Here is a 21,810-nt window from a genome sequence, read left to right on the forward strand (position 1 = left end):
GGGTCCCGGGGTTGATCCTGGGGGTCCTGGGCTGATCTTGGGGGTCCCAGGGTTGGTTTTGGGGGTCCCCGGGTTGATTTTGGGGTCCCTGGGAGTCCCAGGGTTTATTTTGGGGTCCCCGGGGTGATTTTGGGGTCCCCGGGGTGATTTTGGGGTCCCCGGGGTGATTTTGGGGGTCCCGGGGTTGATTTTGGGGTCCCCGGGGTTGATTTTGGGGTCCCCAGGTCGATTTTGGGGTCCCTTATGAGGCGTGCTGGGCCGTGGAGAAGCAGAGCTTGAGCGTGTAGGGGTAGGGCCCATCTGGGGGGGACAGAAATGGGGGGGTCAGGGGGGTGTGGGACCCCCCAGGAACCCCAAATTCTCCCCTGACCCCCCAAAACAACCCCAAAATCCCCCCCAGGACCCCTCCCCAAACCCCAGGACCCCCCAAACCCCCCCAAGCCCCTTCCTCACCCCCCAAATCCCCCCCAAATCCCCTCCCCAACCTCCCAGGATCCCTCCCCAACACCCCAAGCCCCTTCCTCACCCCCCAAACCACCCCCAAAAACCCCCAAACCACCCCCAAATTCCCCCAAAACCCCCCAAACCCCCTCCCCAGCCCCTCAGGAGGGTGAGGATGAAGAGGAAGAGGAGAATGAAAAGGAGGAAGAGGAGGAGGAGGATGAAGAGAATGACGGGGAGGAAGAGGAGGATGAGGTTGAGGAGGATGAAGGGCAGGATGGGGAGGGGGCTGGGAGGACGAGGCAGAGGATGAGGATGAGGATGAAGATGAGGCTGAGGCAGAGGATGAAGATGAGGATGAGGATGAAGATGAGGATGAAGATGAGGATGAAGATGAGGATGAGGATGAGGCAGAGGATGAAGGTGAGGATGAGGCAGAGGATGAAGGTGAGGATGAGGATGAGGCAGAGGATGAAGATGAGGATGAAGATGAGGCAGAGGATGAAGATGAGGATGAGGAAGATGAGGATGGAGATGAAGAACGAAGATGAGAATGAAGGTGAGGAAGAGGATGAGGCTGAGGATGAAGATGAGGATGATGAGGCTGAGGATGATGAGGCAGAGGATGAGGATGAGGATGAAGATGAGGCAGAGGATGAAGATGAGGATGAAGATGAGGATGAAGATGAGGCAGAGGATGAGGATGAAGATGAAGATGAGGATGAGGCAGAGGATGAGGATGAAGATGAGGATGAGGATGCTGAGGCCGAAGGCCCGGCACTCACTGGGGTTCTTCATCTGGAAGTGGTTGAGGAACCCGAGCGTCTCCAGGGCGTCGCTCTTGGAGTCCCACTCGAGCAGCCCCGAGGAGCTGCGCTCGCCTGGGGTCACACGGGGGTCACGGGGTCACCCAGGGGTCACCCAGGGGTCACCCAGGGGTCACGGGTCCTTCCTGACCCCCCCAAGAACCCAAATCCCCCCAACCCCCAAATCCTCCCCAAACGCCCCCATGAACCCCAAGCCCCTTCCCCACCACCCAAATCCCCTCAAACCCCACCCTGAGCCCCCCTGACCCCACCCTGACCCCACCCTGACCCCCCAAATCCCCCCTGACCCCACCCTGAGACCCCCAAATCCCCCCTGACCCCCCCAAACCCCACCCTAACCCCCCCAAATCCCCCCAAATTCTACCCTGACCCCCCCCAAGCCCCTTCCCCACTCCCCAAATCCCCCCCAAACCCCATCCTGACCCCCCAAATCCCTTCCCCACCACCCAAATCCCCCCAAATCCCCTCCCCAGCCCCTGAATTCCCCACCCTGACCCCCCAAATCCCCCCCAAATCCCCTCAAACCCCACCCTGACCCCCCAAATCCCCCCCAAATCCCCTCAAACCCCACCCTGACCCCCCAAATCTCCCCCAAATTCCCCCCAAATCCCACCCTGACCCCCCAAATCCCTTCCCCACCACCCAAATCCCCCCAATTTCCCCCAAATCCCCCCCACATCCCCCTCAAATCCCCCCTGACCCCCCAAACCCCACCCTGACCCCCCAAAATCCCCCCTAAATCCCCCCAAACCCCATCCTGACCCCCCAAATCTCTCCCAAACCCCTTCCCCACCACCCAAATCCCCCCAAATCCCCTCCCCAGCCCCTGAATCCCCCCAAACCCCATCCTGACCCCCCAAATCCCCCCCAAATCCCCTCAAACCCCACCCTGACCCCCCAAATCCCCCCCAAATCCCCTCAAACCCCACCCTGACCCCCCAAATCCCCCTCAAATCCGCTCAAACCCCACCCTGACCCCCAAATCCCCCCCAAATCCCCCCAATTTCCCCACTCACTCTTGCCAGAGAACACCTTGACCGAGGACGGGCGCTTGACCCCGAGCTCGTCACAGATCTGGGGGGAATAAATGGGGAGGGGGCACAAAGGGGTCAGGGGGGTCTGGGGGAGATTTGGGGGGGATTTGGGGGGGGATTTGGGGGCTCTGGGGGGATTGGGGAGGGGTTTAAGGGAGGTTTGGGGGGTCTAGGGAGGGGTTTGGGGGAGATTTGGGTGATGGGGAAGGGGTTTGGGGGGGTTCAGGAGGGGTTTGGGGGTTTTGGGGGTGGTCAGGATGGGAGTTTGGGGGCTTCAGGATGGGAGTTTGGGGGTTTTTGGGGGTCCAGAATTGGAGTTTGGGGGGGTTTTGGGGGTTTTTGGGGAGGTCAGGAGGGGTTTGGGGTGTTGGGAGGGCTGGGGAAGGGCTTGGGGGTTTTTGGGGGGGGTTCAGGATTAGAGTTTGGGGATTTTTGGGGGGGGGTTTTGGGGTGGTCAGGATGGGATTTTGGGGGGTTTTTGGGGGCTTAGGCCGGGGACGATGTTGAGGCTCAGGGACAGGGATGGTGAAGAGGAGGAGGAAGAGAAGGACCAAGAGGAGGAGGAAGAGGAGGAGGAAGAGGAGGAAGAGAAGGACAAAGAGGAGGAGGAAGAAGAGGAGGAAGAGGAGGAAGAGGAGGAGGAAGAGAAGGACAAAGAGGAGGAGGAAGAGAAGGACTAAGAGGAAGAGGAGGAGGAAGAGGAGGAAGAGGAGGAGGAAGAGAAGGAAGAGGAGGAGGAAGAGAAGGAAGAGGAGGAGGAAGAGGAGGACTAAGAGGAGGAAGAAGAGAAGGACAAAGAGGAGAAGGACCAAGAGGAGAAGGAAGAGAAAGAAGAGGAAGAGGAGGAGGAAGAGGAGGAGGAAGAGAAGGACCAAGAGGATGAAGAGGAGGAAGAGGAGGAGGAAGAGAAGGACCAAGAGGAGGAAGAGGAGGAAGAGAAGGACAAAGAGGAGGAGGAAGAGGAGGAAGAGGAGGAGGAAGAGAAGGACAAAGAGGAGGAGGAAGAGGAGGAAGAGGAGGAGGAAGAGAAGGACCAAGAGGAGAAGGACCAAGAGGAAGAGGAAGAGAAGGAAGAGGAGGAAGAGAAGGACCAAGAGGAGGAAGAGGAGGAGGAAGAGAAGGAAGAGAAGGACCAAGAGGAGGAAGAAGAGGAGGAAGAGAAGGACCAAGAAGAGGATGAAGAGGAGGAGGAGGGCGGGGACGAAAGCTTTGGCGAGGATGAGGCCGAGGCCGAAGGCGGCCTGACCTCGTAGAAGTTGTCCTCGGTGACGTCCAGGGGCGCGTTGAAGAAGTGCAGGACGTTGCTGGGGTGCTGGATGCGGTTCTTGGCCGCCTGCTCGGGCGTGGAGAAGCGATTGTTGCGCGAGCCGCTGAAATCCTTGTAGCTGCAGGAGCCGTCCTCCAGCCCGTAGGACTGGCCCGGCATGATGGCGTGCTGCTTGGAGACACTGGGGAGGGAAAAAATGGGGGAAAAACAGGGGGAAATGGTGAAAAAATGGGGAAAAACGGGTCAGAAAACCCCAAAAATCATCAAAATCCACCCCAAAAATCCTTGTGAACCCCACAGGAGCCGTCCTCCAGCCTGTAGGACTGGCCCGGCATGATGGCGTGCTGCTTGGAGACACTGGGGAGGGGAAAAATGGGGGAAAAATGGGGAAAAACGGTGAAAAAATGGGGAAAAACGGGTCAGGAAACCCCAAAAATCCTCAAAATCCACCCCAAAAATGATCAAAATCCACCCCAAAAATCGGAGCCATCTTCCAGCCCGTAGGACTGGCCCGGCATGATGGCGTGCTGCTTGGAGACACTGCAGGGGGAAAATGGGGGAAAAACAGGGGGAAATGGTGAAAAAATGGGGAAAAACGGGTCAAGAAACCCCAAAAATCATCAAAATCCACCCCAAAAATCAGAGCTGTCCTCCAGCCCGTAGGACTGGCCCGGCATGATGGCTGCTGCTTGGAGACACTGGGGAGGGGAAAATGGGGGAAAATGGTGAAAAAATGGGTCAGAAAACCCCAAAAATCATCAAAATCCACCCCAAAAATTCCTATTAACACCACAGGAGCCGTCCTCCAGCCCGTAGGACTGGCCCGGCATGATGGCGTGCTGCTTGGAGACACTGGGGAGGGAAAAAATAGGGGGAAATGGTGAAAAAACGGGAAAACGGTGAAAAAATGGGGAGAAACGGTGAAAAAACGGGAAAAAACGGTGAGAAAATGAGAAGAAACAGTGAAAAAATGGGTCAGGAAACCCTAAAAATGATCAAAATCTGCCCCAAAAATCAGAGCCGTCCTCCAGCCCGTAGGACTGGCCCGGCATGATGGCTGCTGCTTGGAGACACTGGGGAGGGGAAAATGGGGGAAAAATGGGAAAAAATGGTGAAAAAATGAGAAGAAACGGTGAAAAAATGGGAAAGAACAGGTCAGAAAACCCTAAAAATCATCAAAATCCGCCCCAAAAATCCTCCAAATCCGCCCCAAAAATCACCAAAATCCGCCCCAAAAATCATCAAAATCCGCCCCAAAAATCATCAAGATCCACCCCAAAAATCATCAAAATCCATCCTCAAAATCCACCCCAAAAATCCTCCAAATCCGCCCCAAAAATCACCAAAATCCGCCCCAAAAATCATCAAGATCCGCCTCAAAAATCATCAGAATCCGCCCCAAAAATCATCAAAATCTGCCCCAAAAATCCTCCAAATCCGCCCCAAAAATCATCAAAATCTGCCCCAAAAATCATCAAAATCCGCCCCAAAAATCCTCCAAATCCGCCCCAAAAATCATCAAAATCCATCCCCAAAATCATCAAAATCCACCCCAAAAATCATCAAAATCCGCCCCAAAAATCACCATAAACCCCGAAAATGACTCAGGGACCCCCAAAATCACTCAGGGACTCCCCAGGGATCCCCAAAAATTCCCAAAATTGCCCAAAACACCCCAAAATGCCCCAAAATGTCCCAAAACGCCCCAAAATGCCCACCAGACGTTGAGCTTCTGGCCGAACATGAAGTTGTTGTTGAGGTGGGTGATGGCAGAGATGGGGTTGGGAGCCCCCAAAACCCCCCTCAAAATCAATCAGGGACCCCCCAAAATGAATCAGGGACCCCCCAAAATGACCCCCAACACCCCAAAATGCCCCAAAACGCCCCAAAATGCCCCAAAACACCCCAAAATGACCCAAATTGTCCCAAAATCCCCACCAGATGTTGAATTTCTGGCCAAACATGAAGTTGTTGTTGAGGTGGGTGATGGCAGAGATGGGGTTGGGACCCCTCAAAACCCCCCCCAAAATCAATCAGGGACCCCCCAAAATCACACAGGGACCCCCCAAAATGACCCCAAAACGCCCCAAAATGCCCCAAAACGCCCCAAAATGCCCACCAGATGTGGAGTTTCTGGCCGAACATGAAGTTGCTGTTGAGGTGGGTGATGGCAGAGATGGGGTTGGGACCCCCCAAAATCCCCCCAAAATCAATGAGGGATCCCCCCAAATGACCCCAAACACCCCAAAATGCCCCAAATTGCCCCAAAAAGCCCCAAAATGCCCACCAGACGTTGAGTTTCTGGCCGAACATGAAGTTGTTGTTGAGGTGGGTGATGGCTCTGTCCACGGCGTAGCCATCGGCCATCTCCACCATGGCCGCGCCCGGCTTGCTCTTCATGAACTTCACCTGCACACACGGGACACGTGACACGTGTGTGACATGTGTGTGACATGTGGGACATGGGACAGGGACAGCTGGGACAGGTGAGATGGGACACAGGGACAGCGGGGACAGGTGAGGGACAGTGGCCACACCCGGCTTGCTCTTCATGAACTTCACCTGCACACGTGGGACAGGTGACATGTGTGTGACATGTGTGTGACATGTGGGACATGGGACAGGGGACAGGGACAGCTGGGACAGGTGAGGGACAGTGGCCAGGCCTGGCTTGCTCTTCATGAACTTCACCTGCACACGTGGGACAGGTGACATGTGTGTGACATGTGGGACATGGGACAGGTGAGGGACAGGGACAGGTGAGGGACAGGGACAGCTGGGACAGGTGAGGGACAGTGGCCAGGCCTGGCTTGCTCTTCATGAACTTCACCTGCACACACGGGACACGTGACATGTGTGTGACATGTGGGACATGGGACAGGGACAGCTGGGACAGGTGAGGGACAGCTGGGACAGGTGAGGGACAGGGACAGGGACAGGTGAGGGGACAGGTGAGGGACAGTGGGACAGGTGAGGGGACAGCTGGGACAGGTGAGGGACAGTGGCCAGGCCTGGCTTGCTCTTCATGAACTTCACCTGCACACACGGGACAGGTGAGATGGGACAGGGACAGGTGAGGGACAGGGACGGGTGAGGGGACAGTGGCCATGCCCAGCTTGCTCTTCATGAACTTCACCTGCACACGTGGGACAGGTGAGATGGGACAGGGACAGGTGAGGGACAAGGACAGGTGAGGGACAAGGACAGGGACAGGTGAGGGGACAGTGGGACAGGTGAGGGACAAGGACAGGGACAGGGACAGACAAGGGATCTCCTGCAGGAATCCCAAACCCCACTGAGGACCCCCCAAACTGCCCCAAACCTGGCACAGCTCACCTGGGCCTGGTCCAGCCCCAAGGAGGACCCCCAAAACCCCCCCAAATCACCCCAAAATCCCCCCAAATCTCACTCAGGACCCCCCAGATGTCACTCAGGACCCCCTCTGGGACCCCTGCCCACCTTCTCCACGTTCCTGGTAGAGACTGAAGATGTTGAAGATGCAATCACAGCTCACTTGGGCCTGGTCCAGCCCCCCCAAATCCCCCTCAAATTGCCCTAAACCCCACCCAAATCCCCTCAAAACCCCCCAAATTTCACTCAGGACCCCCTTAGGGACCCCTGCCCACCTTCTCAACATTCCCATAGAGGCAGAAGACGTTGAAGACGCGGTCGCAGCTCACCTGGGCCTGATCCAGCCCCACTGGGGACCCCTCAAATCCCCCCCAAACCCCCTCTGGGACCCCCCAGACCCCCTCTGGGACCCCCCAGACCCCCTCTGGGACCCCTGCCCACCTTCTCCACGTTGCCATAGAGGCAGAAGACGTTGAAGACCCTGTCGCAGTTCATCTTGGCCTGGTCCAGCCCCACTGCAGACCCCCCAAATGCCCCCCAAACCCCCTCTGGGACCCCCCAAACCCCCTTTGGGACCCCCCAAATCCCACTCAGGACCCCTGCCCACCTTCTCCACATTCCCATAGAGGCAGAAGACGTTGAAGACGCGGTCGCAGCTCATCTTGGCCTGGTCCAGCCCCCCCAAATCCCACTGCAGACCCCCAAAACCCCCTTTGGGACCCCCCAAATCCCACTGAGGACCCCTGCCCACCTTCTCCACGTTGCCATAGAGGCAGAAGACGTTGAAGACCCTGTCGCAGTTCATCTTGGCCTGGTCCAGCCCCCCCAAATCCCACTGCAGACCCCCCAAATCCCCTCAAAACCCCCCAAATCCCACTGAGGACCCCCTTAGGGCCCCATGCCCACCTTCTCCACGTTGCCATAGAGGCAGAAGACATTGAAGACCCTGTCGCAGTTCATCTTGGCCTGGTCCAGCGCCCCCAAATCCCCACAAAACCCCCCCAAATCCCACTCAGGACCCCCCTAGGGACCCCTGCCCACCTTCTCAACATTCCCATAGAGGCAGAAGACGTTGAAGACCCTGTCACAGTTCATCTTGGCCTGGTCCAGCCCCACTGAGGACCCCCCAAATCCCACTGCAGACACCCTAAACACCCCTAATTTCCCTTTAGGACCCCCCAGGACCCCTTTGGGACCCCCCAGACCCCCTCTGGGACCCCTGCCCACCTTCTCCACGTTGCCATAGAGGCAGAAGACGTTGAAGACCCTGTCGCAGTTCATCTTGGCCTGGTCCAGCCCGTACACCATCAGCACGGGCGAGTCAGCGTGGGGGCCGTAGTCGGGGGGCGGCGGCGGCGGCGGGGGGGGGTGCCCGTACTGGGGCCCGTAACGGCCGGGACCCCTCCGGTGCCCCCCCCCCACCGGGGGAGGGCCCATGCGCCGCCCCTCGTAATGGGGGGGAGGGGGCCCGTAGCCCTCGTCGTGGTGGTAGTGGCCGTGGTGGTAACCGCCGTGGGGACCGCCTGGAATGGGGTGAGAGAGACCCTAAATGAGGGGAGAGAGACCCCAAATGGGGGAGAGACCAGCTGAAATGGGGGAGAGACCCCAAATGTGGGGAGAGAGACCCCAAATGTGGGGAGGGGGCCTGCAGCCCTTGTCATGGTAGTGGCCGTGGTGGTAACCGCCATGAGGACCACCTGAAACGGGGGGAAAACAGGGGTGAGACCCCCGAAATATGGGGAGAGAGACCCCTGAAATGGGGGAGAGAGACCCCTGAAATGGGGGGGAAAAGAGACCCTAAATGGGGGGAGAGAGACCCTAAATGGGGGAGAGACCCCCATGGTGATAGGAGGATCCTTAATGTGGGGAGGGGGCTTGTAGCCCTTCCTGTGGTATGGCCGTGGTGGTAACCGCCGTGGGGACCACCTGGAATGGGGGAAAAGAGACCCTAAATATGGGGAGAGAGACCCCAAATGTGGGCAGGGGGCTTGCAGCCCTCATCATGGTAGTGGCCGTGGTGGTAACCGCCGTGGGGACCACCTGAAATGGGGGGAAAGAGACCCTAAATATGGGGAGAGAGACCCCTGAAATGGGGGAGAGAGACCCTAAATATGGGGAGAGAGACCCCAAATGTGGGGAGGGGGCCTGCAGCCCTTGTCATGGTAGTGGCCGTGGTGGTAACCGCCGTGGGGACCACCTGGAATGGGGGAGAAACAGGGGTGAGACCCCCGAAATGTGGGGAGGGGGCTTGCAGCCCTTGCTGTGGTATGGCCGTGGTGGTAACCGCCGTGGGGACCGCCTGAAATGGGGTGAGAGAGACCCTAAATGGGGGGAGAGAGACCCCTGAAATGGGGGAGAGAGACCCCTGAAATGAGGGAGAGAGACCCCTGAAATGGGGGAGAGACCACCTGAAATGGGGGGGAAAAGAGACCCTAAATGGGGAGAGAGAGACCCTAAATGGGGGAGAGAGACCCCCATGGTGATAGGAGACCCCAAATGTGGGGAGGGGGCTTGCAGCCCTCATCATGGTAGTGGCCGTGGTGGTAACCGCCGTGGGGACCGCCTGAAATGGGGGGGAAGAGAGCCCCCCGAAATGGGGGAGAGACCCCCATGGTGATAGGAGACCCCAAAACACAGAGAGACCCCAAATGTGGGGAGGGGGCTTGCAGCCCTTGTCATGGTAGTGGCCACGGTGGGGAGCACCTTGGGAGGGAACAGCCCAGAATGAGGGGGGCCAGAGACCCCCAAATCCTGACAGGGGGCACAGCAATGGGGCAGAGACCCCCAGGGGGAGAATGAGACCCCAGCCCCCCCAAACAAGCCCCCAGACCCCCCAAACCTGCTCTAACCGTGTCCCCCAGCCCCCCCCCAGCCCCCCAAAGTTGCCCCTAGCCCCCCAAAGGCCCCTCCAAACCTGCCCCAGGCCCCCCAAACCTGCCCCAGCCCCTCCAAACCTGCCCCATTGAGCTCCCAGCCCCCCAAACCTGCTCTAACCATGCCCCCCAGCCCCCCCAAACCTCTCCCAGCCCCCAAAGGCCCCCCCAAACCTGCCCCAAATGAGCCCCCAGCCTCTCAAACCTGCTCTAACTGTGCCCCCGACCCCCCAAACCTCTCCCAGCCCCCCCAAACCTGCCCCAAATGAGCCCCCAGTCCCCCAAAGCTGCTCTAACCGTGTCCCCCAGCCCCCCAAAGCTGCCCCTAGCCCCCCAAGCTGCCCCTAGCCCCCCCCAAAGGCCCCTCCAAACCTGCCCCAGGCCCCCCAAACCTCTCCCAGCCCCCCCAAACCTGCCCCAAATGGGCCCCCAGCCCCCCCCAAGCTGCTCTAAAGCGCCCCCAAACCTGCCCCCAGCCCCCCCAAACCTCCCCCTAGCCCCCCAAACGAGCACCCAGCCCCCCCAAACCTCTCCCCACCCCCTCAAAGGCCCCCCCAAACCTCTCCCAGCGCCCCCAAAGCTGCTCTAACCGTGCCCCCCAGCCCCCCCAAACCTCTCCCCACCCCCTCAAAGGCCCCCCCAAACCTCTCCCAGCCCCCCCAAACCTGCTCTAACTGTGCCCCCCAGACACCCCAAACCTCCCCCTAGCTCCCCAAAGGCTCCCCCAAACCTGCTCTAACCGTGTCCCCCAGCCCCCCAAACCTGCCCCAGCCCCTCCAAACCTGCCCCAAATGAGCTCCCAGCTCCCCAAACCTCTCCCAGCCCCCCCAAATCCCCCAGTCCGCCCCGGTGGCGCCCCCCGGTGGCGCCCCCTGCCGTTCCGTACCGTACTCGGCCGGGTGGTCGCCCAGCAGGGGCGGCTGCCGCTGCCGCTTGTTGGGGTTCCCTCCGGGCTCTCCTGAGGGGGGGGGCACAGCTGGGGTCACAACCCCCCCAAAATGCCCCCCAAAGAACCTGGGTAACCCCCCCCCCCCCCAGACCCATCAATCAGCACAGAGATGGTAATTACACCGCTCATCGTTAATTGGGGATGTTAATGAACCCACCCCGACACCCACCCCGCCCTCAGGGCACTGGGACATGGATGAGGGGGGTCAGGATTGAAGCCAGGACTGGGTTCAGAACTCAAGGTTTTGGTCAAATCCTCCCCTCTCCTGGAGCTTTGGAGGTTTTGGGTTGAGGAGGAAAAGGGCAAGAAGAGAGAAAAAGGGGCTACTTACAGATCCTGGGGGGGCAAAAAAGTCCTTTGGGCCCCTCCTGGGGGGCTCCTCTTACCCACGGCTGCTCCCAGCGCGCCCCGGGCCCTGCGGCACAGGGCGAGAGTCACCAAAGGGCCCCAAACGGCCCCAAAACGGCCCCGAAACGGGGCCTGGGCACCCCGGGCTGCCCCGGGCACGGGGCTGGTCCTGGAGTGTTCTGGAATGTTCCTGAGGGTGCTCTTGGAGTGTTCCTGGGGGTGTTCTTGGAATGTTCCTGGAGTGCTCTGGAGTGTTCCTGAGGTGGTCCTGGAGGTGTTTCTGGAATGTTCCTGAGGGTGTTCTTGGAGTGTTCTGGAATGTTCCTGAAGTGTTCTGGAATGTTCCTGAGGTGGTCCTGGAGTGTTCTGGAATGTTCCTGAGGGTGTTCTTGGAGTGTTCTGGAATGTTCCTGAGGGTGTTCTTGGAGTGTTCTGGAATGTTCCTGAGGAGCTCCTGGAGTGTTCTGGAATGTTCCTGGGGTGTTCTGGAATGTTCCTGAGGTGGTCCTGGGGTGTTCTGGAATGCTCCTGAGGGTGCTCTTGGAATGTTTCTGGAATGTTCCTGAGGGTGTTCTTGGAATGTTCCTGGAATGTTCTTGGAATGTTTCTGGAACATTCCTGGGGGGGGTCCAGGAATGTTCCTGGGGGGTGGTTCTTGGAGGTGTTTCTGGAATGTTCCTTAGATGTTCCTGGAATGTTTCTGTAACATTCCTGGGGGTGTTCTTGGCATGTTCTTGGGGTGTTTCTGGAATGTTCCTGGGGTGCTCCTGGAGTGTTCCTTAGGGTGTTGCTGAAGGTGTTTCTGGAACGTTCCTTGGTGTACACTTGGAACGTTCACGGAATGTTCTTTGGGATGTTGCTGCAGATGTTTCTGGAATGTTCCTTGGAATGTTCCTGGGGGTGTTCCTGGAATGTTCCAGGGGTGTTTTTGGGGTATTGCTGGAATGTTCCTGGCATGTTCCTGGGAATGTTCTCGGGGTGTTGCTGGAATGTTCTCTGGGTGTTCCTGGGGGTGTTGCTGGAATGTTCCTGGAGAAGTGTTGGTTGCTTTGGGAGTGTTGCTGGAATGTTCTTTGGGTGTTCCAGGAATGCTCCTGGGGATGCAGCTGGAATGTTCCTGGGATGTTCTTGGGGTGTTGCTGGAATGTTCCTGGGATGTTCTTTGGGCGTTCCTTGGGGTGTTCTTGGAATGTTCCTGGGGGTGTCCTTGGAACATTCCTGGAGGTGTTCCAGGAATGTTCCTGGAGGTGTTCCAGGAATGTTCCTTGGGGTGTTTCTGGAATGTTCTTGAAGGTGTTTCTGGAATGTTCCTGGGGGGTGTCCTTGGAACATTCCTGGAGGTGTTCCAGGAATGTTCCTTGGCATGTTGCTGGAATGTTCCTTGGCATGTTGCTGGAATGTTCCTTGGCGTGTTGCTGGAACGTTTCCTGGGGTGTTCCTTGGCGTGTTTCTGGAATGTTCTTGAAGGTGTTGCTGAAATGTTCTTGAAGGTGTTTCTGGAATGTTCCTTGGGGTGTTGCTGGAATGTTCCAGGAACGTTCCTTGGGGTGTTTCTGGAATGTTCCTGTAGGTGTTCCTGGAATGTTCCTTGGGGCTTTGAGCCCAGATCTGGTGGGTTTGGTGGGTTTGGGGTTCTGGGGAGGTGTCGGCACCTTGGGGATGCTCAGGAGAGCTCCTGAAAGCACCAAAAAGGGCCTTGGGTGGTCCTAAAGCCACCGAGATTGTGGTGGGGGATGAAGAAGAACTCCTGGAAACACCAAACTGAGGAATGGAAGGAGAGGAGTTCCTAAAATCCCCAAAACTGAGTCATGGGGGAGAAGAGAGCTCCTAAAAACCCTGGGGTTTGGTCTCCCAAGTGAGAGAATTCCAAAAACCACCAAAAATGGCCTTGGGAGGTCAAGTGTGGTGAGGAAATTCCTAAAAAAACCCCAAGGAAACGGTCTGGGAAGGGAGAGAATTCCTAAAAATCCCTGAAATGGAGTCCTGGAAAAGAGAGAATTCCTAAAAACCACCAAAATCAGGTCTTGGAAATGAGAGAATTCCTAAAAACCACCAGAATCAGGTCTTGGAAATGAGAGAATTCCTAAAAACCATCGAGTTTTGTGCCTTGGAAATGAGAGAGTTCCCATGAAGTGCTCTTGGGTTGTGTTGATGTTGAGAGAATTCCTAAACTCACCCAAACTGTGCCTTGGAAAATGAGAGAATTCCTAAAAAATGTTCTTGGAGTGAGCTGATGTTGTTGAAATCCTAAAAAGCACCGGGTTTGTGTCTTGGAAGTGAAAGAATTCTTAAAAAATGTTCTTGGGTTGCGTCCGTGTTGCTGAAATCCTAAAAACCATCAAAGATTTGTGCCTTGGAAATGAGAGAATTGCCATGAAATGCTCCTGGGTTGTGTTGATGGTGAGAGAATTCCCAAAAACCACTGAGTTTGTGTCTTGGAAATGGGAGAATTCCTAAAAAAAATATTCTTGGGTTGTGTCCATGTTGTTGAAATCCTAAAAACTGAGTTTTGTGCCTTGGAAATGAGAGAATTCCCATGAAATGCTCCTGGGTTGTGTTGATGGTGAGAGAATTCCCAAAAACCTCTGGGTTTGTGTCTTGGAAATGGGAAAATTCCTAAAAAAAACATTCTTGGGTTGTGTCCATGTTGTTGAAATCCTAAAAACTGAGTTTTGTGCCTTGGAAATGAGAGAATTCCCATGAAATGCTCCTGGTTTGTGTCGATGTTGAGACAATTCCCAAAAACCAAGTTTTGTGCCTTGGAAGTGAAAGAATTCCTAAAAATGCTCTTGGAGTGTGCTGATGTTGAAAGAATTCCTAAAATTCACCCAAATTGTGCCTTGGAAGTGCCAAAATTCCCATGAAATGCTCCTGGGTTGTGTTGATGTTGAGAGAATTCCCAAAACCCACTGAGTTTTGTGCCTTGGAAGTGAAAGAATTCCTAAAAAACATTCCTGGGATGTGTCCATGTTGCTGAAATCCTAAAATTCCCCCAAATTGTGCCTTGGAAATGAGGGAATTCCCATGAAATGCTCTTGGGTTTGTGTTGATGTTGCTGAAATCCTAAAACCCACCAGGTTTTGTGCCTTGGAAATGAGAGAATTCCCAAAAAATGTTCTTGGGATGTGTCCATGTTGCTGAAATCCTAAAAACCATCAAGTTTTGTGCCTTGGAAGTGAAAGAACTCCTAAAAAATGCTCTTGGGTTGTGTTGATGAATTCCTAAATTCCACCCAAACTGTGCCTTGGAAGTGCCACAATTCCCATGAAATGCTCCTGGGTTGTGTTGATGTTGAGACAATTCCCAAAAAACCTCTTAGTTTGTGTCTTGGAAATGAGAGAATTCCTAAAAAATGTTCTTGGGATGTGTTGATGTTGCTGAAATCCTAAAATTCCACCAAAACTGCGGCTTGGAAGTGCCAAGATTTCCATGAAATGCTCTTGGGTTGTGTTGATGTTGAGAGAATTCCCAAAAACCTCTGAGTTTGTGCCTTGGAAATGAGAGAATTCCTAAAAAGATCAGAATGTTCTTGGACTGTGTCTTGGTATGTTGCTGGAATTCCTAAAATCCACCCAAACTGTGCCTTGGAAGTGCCAAAATTCCCATGAAATGCTCCTGGGTTGTGCAGAAATTCCTAAAATTGCCCCAAATTGTGCCTTGGAAATGAGAGAATTCCCATGAAATGCTCCTGGGTTGTGTTGATGTTGCTGAAATCCTAAAAATCACAAGGTTTGGGCCTTGGAAATGAGAGAATTCCCATGAAATGCTCCTGGGTTGTGTTCATTGTGAAAGAATTCCTAAAAACCACCGAGTTTTGTGCCTTGGAAATGAGAGAATTCCCATGAAATGCTCTTTGGTTTGTGTTGATGTTGCTGAAATTCCTAAAAATCACCAAGGTTTGGGCCTTGGAAATGAGAGAATTCCCATGAAATGCTCTTGGTTTGTGTTGATGTTGAAAGAATTCCCAAAAATCTCTGAGTTTGTGTCTTGGAAATGAGAGAATTCCCATGAAATGCTCCTGGGTTGTGCAGAAATTCCTAAAATTGCCCCAAATTGTGCCTTGGAAATGAGAGAATTCCCATGAAATGCTCCTGGGTTGTGTTCCTTGTGAAAGAATTCCTAAAAACCACCGAGTTTTGTGCCTTGGAAATGAGAGAATTCCCATGAAATGCTCTTGGTTTGTGTTGATGTTGCTGAAATTTCTAAAAATCACCAAGTTTTGGACCTTGGACATGAGAGAATTCCCATGAAATGCTCCTGGGTTGTGCAGAAATTCCTAAAATTGCCCCAAATTGTGCCTTGGAAATGAGAGAATTCCCATGAAATGCTCTTGGTTTGTGTTGATGTTGCTGAAATCCTAAAAATCACAAGTTTTGTGCCTTGGAAATGAGAGAATTCCCATGAAATGCTCTTGGGTTTGTGTTGATGTTGCTGAAATTCCTAAATTCCACCTGAGCTGTGCCTTGGGAGTGCCAGAATTCCTAAAACCAAAAATGTTCCTGGGATGTGTCCATGTTGAGAGAATTCCCAAACACCACCGAGTTTTGTGCCTTGGAAGTGAATGAATTCCTAAGAAATGCTCCTGGATTTGTGCTGATGTTGCTGAAATTCCTAAAATTTCCCCCAAACTGTGCCTTGGGAAAGGGAGAATTCCTACAAATTCCTCGTTCTGTGGCCGCGCGTCCCTCGCCGGGGGCTCCTGCTGCTGCTGCTGCTGGGGACTTTTTTTGGATTTTTTTGGGGTTTTTTTGGTGTTTTTTTCTCCTGGATTTTTGGTTTTGGGGGGGTTGCTTGAGCACCCCCCCAGTGTGGTGTGAGGGTGGGAGGAGGAGGAGGAGGAGGAGGAGGAAGAGGCTGAATCTGCCCGGGACGGGCGTGGAGCCGGCGAAGGACAAACCCCCTCCCCAGCCCCAAATTTTGGGGAATATTCCCCAATTTTTGGGAAAGATCCCAGGGACCCCCCAATTTTGGGAAAGACCCCACCCCAGTTTTTGAGAAGGACTCCCCAGTCTGGGAAAGATCCCCCCAGATTTTGGGTAAGATCCCCCCCAGTTTTAGGAAAGGACTCCTGGGACCTCCCAATTTTGGGAAATAATCCCTAATTTTGGCAAGGATCCCAGGGACCTCCCTTTTTTGGGAAAGATCCCCCAATTTTTGGGAAGGACTCCTGGAACCCCCAATTTTGGGCAAGACTCTTGGGAACCCCCAATTTTGGGAAAGGATCCCTTATTTTGGAAAGGATTCCAGGGACCCCCCAATTTTGGAAGGACCTCTGGAACCCCCCCCAATTTTAGGAAAAACCCCAGGGTTTTTTTGGGTGGCACCTCCCAATTTTGGAAAGGTTAATCCCCCTTTTCCAAACCCCCCCAAATTCCAGGAATTCTCCCCAGTTTCCAGCCCTCCCTCCCTCCCTGAGGCTGAGGCTGCCGTGCCGTACCTGTCCCGCTCAGGTTGGGGTTGGTGTAGTCCCAGGTGTCCTGGTCATTCTTGAACACGTTCAGGCGGCTGGGCTGGGGGGGCACGGGGGGTTGGCACCTGCCAGGTGTGCCCAGGTACCCCCAGGTGTGCCCAGGTATCCCCAGATATGTCCCCAGGTACCCCCAGGTGTGTGCCCAGGTATCCCCAGGTGTCCCCAGATATGTCCCCAGGTACCCCCAGGTGTGTGCCCAGGTATCCACAGGTGTCCCCAGATATGTCCCCAGGTACCCCCAGGTGTCCCCAGATATGTCCCCAGGTACCTCCAGGTGTGCCCAGGTACCCCCAGGTGTGTTCCCAGCTATCCCCAGGTACCTCCAGGTGTGCCCAGGTGTGTCCCCTGGTGTCCCCAAGTACATCCCCAGGTACCCTCAGGTGTTCCCAGGTACATCCCCATGTGTCCCAGATGTGTCCCCAGATGTGCCCAGGTGTTTCAGGTGTGCCCAGGTGCCCCCAGCTGTGTTCCTATGTGTCCCCAGGTACCCCCAGTTGTGTCCCCAGGTATGCCCAGGTACCCCCAACTGTGTCCCTAGGTGTGTCCCAGACGTGCCCACATGTCCCAGGTGTGTCCCCAGGTGTGCCCAGGTGTCCCCACCTGTCCCCAGGTACCCCCAGCTGTCCCCAGGTGTGTCCCAGACGTGCCCACATGTCCCAGGTACGTCCCCAGCTGTCCCCCCAGGTGTGCCCACCTTGGCGTACTCGATCTTGAGGGTGCAGCACCCCGAGTAGATGTCGGCGCCGTTGAGTGAGGCCTTGGCGCGCTGGGCGCTCTGCACCGAGTCAAACGTGACCCAGTCAAGGAAACCAAACTGGGATTGGGATTTGGGGCAATTCCCGAGGGATTTGGGGCAATTCCTGATGGGATTTGGGGCAATTCCTGATGGATTTGGGGCAATTCCTGACGGGATTTGGGATTGGGGTTGAGCGAGGCCTTGGCGCGCTGGGCGCTCTGCACCGAGTCAAACGTGACCCAGTCAAGGAAACCAAACTGGGATTGGGATTTGGGGCAATTCCCGAGGGATTTGGGGCAATTCCTGATGGGATTTGGGGCCATTCCTGACGGGATTTGGGATTGGGGTTGAGCGAGGCCTTGGCGCGCTGGGCGCTCTGCACCGAGTCAAACGTGGCCCAGTCAAGGAAACCAAACTGGGATTGGGATTTGGGGCAATTCCTGATGGGATTTGGGGCAATTCCTGATAGGATTGGGGCAATTCCTGATGGGATTTGGGGCAATTCTCGATGGGATTTGGGGCAATTCCTGATGGGATTTGGGGCCATTCCTGAGGGGATTTGAGACTGGGGCAATTCCTGAGGAATTTGGGATTGAGGGAATTCCTGATGGAACCTGGCATTCCTGAAGGGATTTGGGACTGGGGCAATTCCCGAGGGAATTTGGGGAGTTCCTGACTGGATTCAGGGAATTCCCAATGGGATTTGGGACTGGGGGAATTCCCAATGGAATTTGGGGAATTTCCAATGGGATTTGGGACTGGGGGAATTCCTGATGGAATTTGGGGATTTCCTGCCTGCATTCAGGGAATTCCCGATGGGATCCAGGGAATTTTGGGACCCCAGAGGGGCTGGGACTCAGGGACAGCCTCGCTCTGAGCCAGGCGGGGCCACCTGGGCTGTTCTGGTGACCTCGGATCCCTTTGATCCCCATTCCTGGGGGCACTGGGATTTCGGGGATCCCCCCAAACCCCCAGTGCAGGTTTGGGGTGCTGTGTGTGGGATATTCCACCATGGCCTGCACGCCGTTCTTGCGGAAGATGACGATCCTCTGCACCGGCCCGCAGGGGTTGCAGATGGTGTAGAGCACGTCCTGGGGGGAAAGGGGGGTCAGGGGCACCCCAAAACACACACGGGGCCCCAAAAATACAGCCCAGGACCCAAAGATACAGCTTAGGACCCCCAAACCCATCTGGGACCCCAAAAACCCACACGGGACCCCAAAAATACAGCCCAAGAACCAGAAATACAACCCAGAACCCCAAACACCCACTCAGGACCTCAAAACCTGACATGGGAAACCAAAAACTGACACCAGACACCAAAACCCAGGTGAGACCCCAAAAATACAGCCCAAGGCCCTAAACACCCACCTTGGTTGCCAAAAACCAACCTGAGACACCAAAAACCAACCTGAGAGCCCCAAAATGAAGCTAGGACACCCCAAACCCACCATGGGGATGGAGTAGATGGGGTTGAGGATGGTGAAGAGCAGCACGTTGGTGGTGACCCCAATAAACCCCAATAAAGCCCCAATCCCAGCCCCGCTCACTGTGGTGATGGAGTAGATGGGGTTGAGGATGGTGAAGAGCAGCACGTTGGTGGTGACCCCAATAAAACCCCAATAAGCCCCCAAATCCCAGCCCTGCTCACCGTGGTGATGGAGTAGATGGGGTTGAGGATGGTGAAGAGCAGCACGTTGGTGGTGACCCCAATAAACCCCAATAAAGCCCCAATAAACCCCAATAAATCCCCAAATCCCAGCCCTGCTCACCGTGGTGATGGAGTAGATGGGGTTGAGGATGGTGAAGAGCAGCACGTTGGTGGTGACCCCAATAAACCCCAATAAAACCCCAATCCCAGCCCCGCTCACCGTGGTGATGGAGTAGATGGGGTTGAGGATGGTGAAGAGCAGCACGTTGTTGACGCCGCGCGCGTCGTCGCTGTCCCCTGGCCGGGAGATCTTCTGGCTGGTGGAGTAGTTGACGAAGGCCGGGTGCCCAGCGAAGTAGATCTGGTTGTCGGCCGCGTAGTTGACGGCGTTGCAGGCGCCCAGGATGTCCTCGAACTCCACCAGGGCCTGGCGCTTCTTCGGCATCACCACCACGTAGCTGGGACAGGGGTACATGGTCAGCGTGGTGGTGTCACCCCATGGTGTCACCTCATGGTGTCACCAACCCCTGACATCACCACCACATAGCTGGGATGGGGGGGACATGGTCAGGGTGGTGGTGTCACCCCATGGTGTCACCAACCCCTGACATCACCACCACGTAGCTGAGACGGGGGGGACATGGTCAGTGTGGTGGTGTCACCCATGGTGTCACCACCACCCTTGTGTCCCTAGCACACTGTCCCCAGCGTTCCCAGGGTCTCCACCCCTGTGTCCCCTCTCACCACTGACCCCCAGTGTCCCCATCCCAGGGTCCCCACTCCACTGTTCCCATCACACTGTCCCTTCCATGTCCCCACCCCAGTATCCCCAGCACACTGTCCCCAGTGTCCCCACTATGTGCCCCAAGTCCCCCCCATGTCCCCCCAGTGCCTCCACCCCAATGTCCCCAGCACACTGTCCCCACTGTCCCCTGGTATCCCTAGTACACCATCCCCAATATCCCTTGTCCCCAGTGTCCCTGGTGTCCCTAGCACACTGTCCCTCCCGCTGTCCCCATGTCCCCAGTATCCCCCGTGTCCCCAGCACATTGTCCCCACTGTCCCCCCCATATCCCCTCCATGTCCCCCCAGTGTCCCCAGCATATTGTCCCCACTGTCCCCCAAGTGTCCCCACCCCAGTGTCCCCACCCCAGTGTCCCCAGTATCTCCCGTGTCCCCAGCACATTGTCCCCACTGTCCCCGCAGTGTCCCCACCCCAGTGTCCCACCTGATGGGCCCGAACTCCTGCAGCGCCTCCACCAGGTCGGCCTCCACGATGCCGTCGATGAGGCCGCGGATGTGAACCACGGGCGACGCCGGCGTCTTGTGCGGGTCCTCGTAGTTCTCCTGGGGACAGCCAAGGTTTGGGGACACTGCCACTGGGGTTGGGGACATCCCTGCTGGGTTTGGGGACACTCCACAACCACGGGGACACCCCCAAACCCCGCAGCTTTGGGGCCAGGCCAAGGAAAAACGGGCTCCTTACACCCCTTAAATTGTAACTTCCTTAAAAGAGTGTTTTACACACAGAATATTTACCCTCCCCCCATTTATTCCCCAATATTTACCCCTCAACACCTACCCCCTCCTCAAAAAAACATCTTTTTCCATTTCTCAATATTTACTCCCCAATATTTACCCCTCAAACGGGATCTTTTGCCCCCTCAGCCCTTCCCGCCATGTTTGTCCCCTCAGAACTTCCCTCCCCACATTTTCCCCCCTCACACAAACTTCTTTCCCCCCTTCAGCTTCTCTTTCCCTCTTTAACCTTTCATGAGGGTCTCCTAAGCCCCCTCAGCCCTTCTCTCAATTTCTGCCCCCTCACAGGAGCTCTTTTACCCCCCTCAGCCCTTCCCGCCATTTTTCCCCCCACACAGGAGCTCTTTTACCCCCCCTCAGCCCTTCCCGCCATTTTTGCCCCCTCGCAGGAGCTCTTTTACCCCCCTCAGCTCCTGCCGCCGTATTTACCCCCCTCACAGCGTTTTTCCCCCCCTCAAGGAGCTGTTCTGCCCCCGCTGCCCACACCAAACCCCCTTCCCGCTTTCCTCCGTTCTCACCGATCCTCCCGCTCCGGCGCCGCCGCCCGCGCCCCCCGGCCCGCCGGGCCCATGAGGCGGCGCCTCCGCGCTCTCGGTTTTCAGGCGTTTTGGGGCTCTTCCGCCTTCGCCGCCGCCACCGCCGCCGTAATATCGGCCCGAACCGCCGCCGCCGCCACCCGTAGCCATCTTCCCCATGTCGGCTCCGCGTCCGCCACCTTCAGCACCCTGAGGCCCGCGCCACCGCCGCCGCGACATGGCGCCCCGCTCCGCGGTCCCGCCCACGACACGCCCCCATTGGCCCGCCCACGCGTCAATCAAGGCGGTCCACGCATCCCATTGGCTGACGCCGTTCCCGCCACACCCGCGAGGCCGCACGCCGTTGTGATTTGCCCGGTCACAGAAAAAAGCCCAGGGCCTATTGATCGGCTGAACTGCCCATCAATGCAATCCTGAGAATATCATTGGTCGTCGCGCGCAACGGTCCGCCCGCCCACCGCGCTGATTGGAGGCGCAGTTGTCTGTCAGGGCGAGGCTCCACCCTTCTTCTTGTCCATCCCGCAGATCCCGCCTCCCTCTTCCCACAGCGCCTTTCGGCCGCGGCGCCCCCGCCATTGCCGCCACAAGACGTCGATCAACCTCATCCGGCTACCATTGGCGCATCGCGAGGAGCCCCGGCCTCTGGTCTCGCCCACCGGGCATGCCCCTCACTCATTGGCTGAGCTGCACGTCAATCAACGCCCACTCCCTCAGCGGCGCGCTCTGATTGGTCGATTTGCTCACGTTTTCGTTTGTGATTGGGCAGCGCGTGTGGGACGTTCCCCGCT

General features: G+C 56.2%; 1 protein-coding gene and 3 long non-coding RNA genes across 11 annotated transcripts; 3 read left to right on the plus strand and 1 right to left on the minus strand.

Moving 5' to 3' along the window:
- Window positions 1-127: 127 nt before the first annotated feature.
- Window positions 128-21,287, minus strand: HNRNPL (heterogeneous nuclear ribonucleoprotein L). Of its 4 annotated transcripts, none has more exons than XM_071418717.1 (14): window positions 21,005-21,287; window positions 20,176-20,294; window positions 19,168-19,405; window positions 18,302-18,387; window positions 17,255-17,351; window positions 16,528-16,600; window positions 10,680-10,751; window positions 8,067-8,443; window positions 7,528-7,755; window positions 5,857-5,978; window positions 3,549-3,750; window positions 2,285-2,342; window positions 1,227-1,322; window positions 128-300 (listed from the first exon to the last, which is right to left on the minus strand). In XM_071418717.1, exons 1-14 carry the CDS (start codon window positions 21,239-21,241, stop codon window positions 242-244), a joined length of 2,064 nt encoding a protein of 687 aa, XP_071274818.1. In that variant the 5' UTR covers window positions 21,242-21,287; the 3' UTR covers window positions 128-241. The 4 variants fall into 4 exon arrangements, with proteins under 4 accessions (XP_071274818.1, XP_071274820.1, XP_071274819.1 ...); XM_071418719.1 differs by lacking the exon at window positions 7,528-7,755 and adding an exon at window positions 7,962-8,021 and having other exon boundaries at window positions 8,208-8,443; window positions 21,005-21,285; XM_071418718.1 differs by lacking the exon at window positions 7,528-7,755 and having other exon boundaries at window positions 8,148-8,443; window positions 21,005-21,285.
- LOC139585783 (uncharacterized) lies at window positions 6,199-6,628 on the plus strand. The gene is made up of 3 exons (XR_011677303.1): window positions 6,199-6,311; window positions 6,355-6,465; window positions 6,521-6,628. It is a non-coding gene; the product is annotated as an uncharacterized lncRNA (long non-coding RNA).
- On the plus strand, window positions 11,049-12,715 carry LOC139585780 (uncharacterized). 5 transcript variants are annotated; one of them, XR_011677299.1, is made up of 6 exons: window positions 11,049-11,297; window positions 11,353-11,570; window positions 11,658-11,886; window positions 11,956-12,068; window positions 12,338-12,383; window positions 12,431-12,715. It is a non-coding gene; the product is annotated as an uncharacterized lncRNA (long non-coding RNA). The 5 variants fall into 5 exon arrangements; XR_011677300.1 differs by lacking the exons at window positions 11,658-11,886; window positions 11,956-12,068; window positions 12,338-12,383 and having other exon boundaries at window positions 11,353-11,419; window positions 11,506-11,529; window positions 12,384-12,715; XR_011677301.1 differs by lacking the exons at window positions 11,658-11,886; window positions 11,956-12,068; window positions 12,338-12,383 and having other exon boundaries at window positions 11,353-11,398; window positions 11,441-11,529; window positions 12,384-12,715.
- On the plus strand, window positions 15,184-15,528 carry LOC139585784 (uncharacterized). The gene is made up of 2 exons (XR_011677304.1): window positions 15,184-15,306; window positions 15,462-15,528. It is a non-coding gene; the product is annotated as an uncharacterized lncRNA (long non-coding RNA).
- Window positions 21,288-21,810: the final 523 nt, after the last annotated feature.

The sequence above is a fragment of the Agelaius tricolor genome, unplaced genomic scaffold (assembly GCF_023055355.1).
Source record: "Agelaius tricolor isolate 1412-34295 unplaced genomic scaffold, bAgeTri1.0.p SCAF_90, whole genome shotgun sequence".
NCBI classification, from domain to species: domain Eukaryota; kingdom Metazoa; phylum Chordata; class Aves; order Passeriformes; family Icteridae; genus Agelaius; species Agelaius tricolor.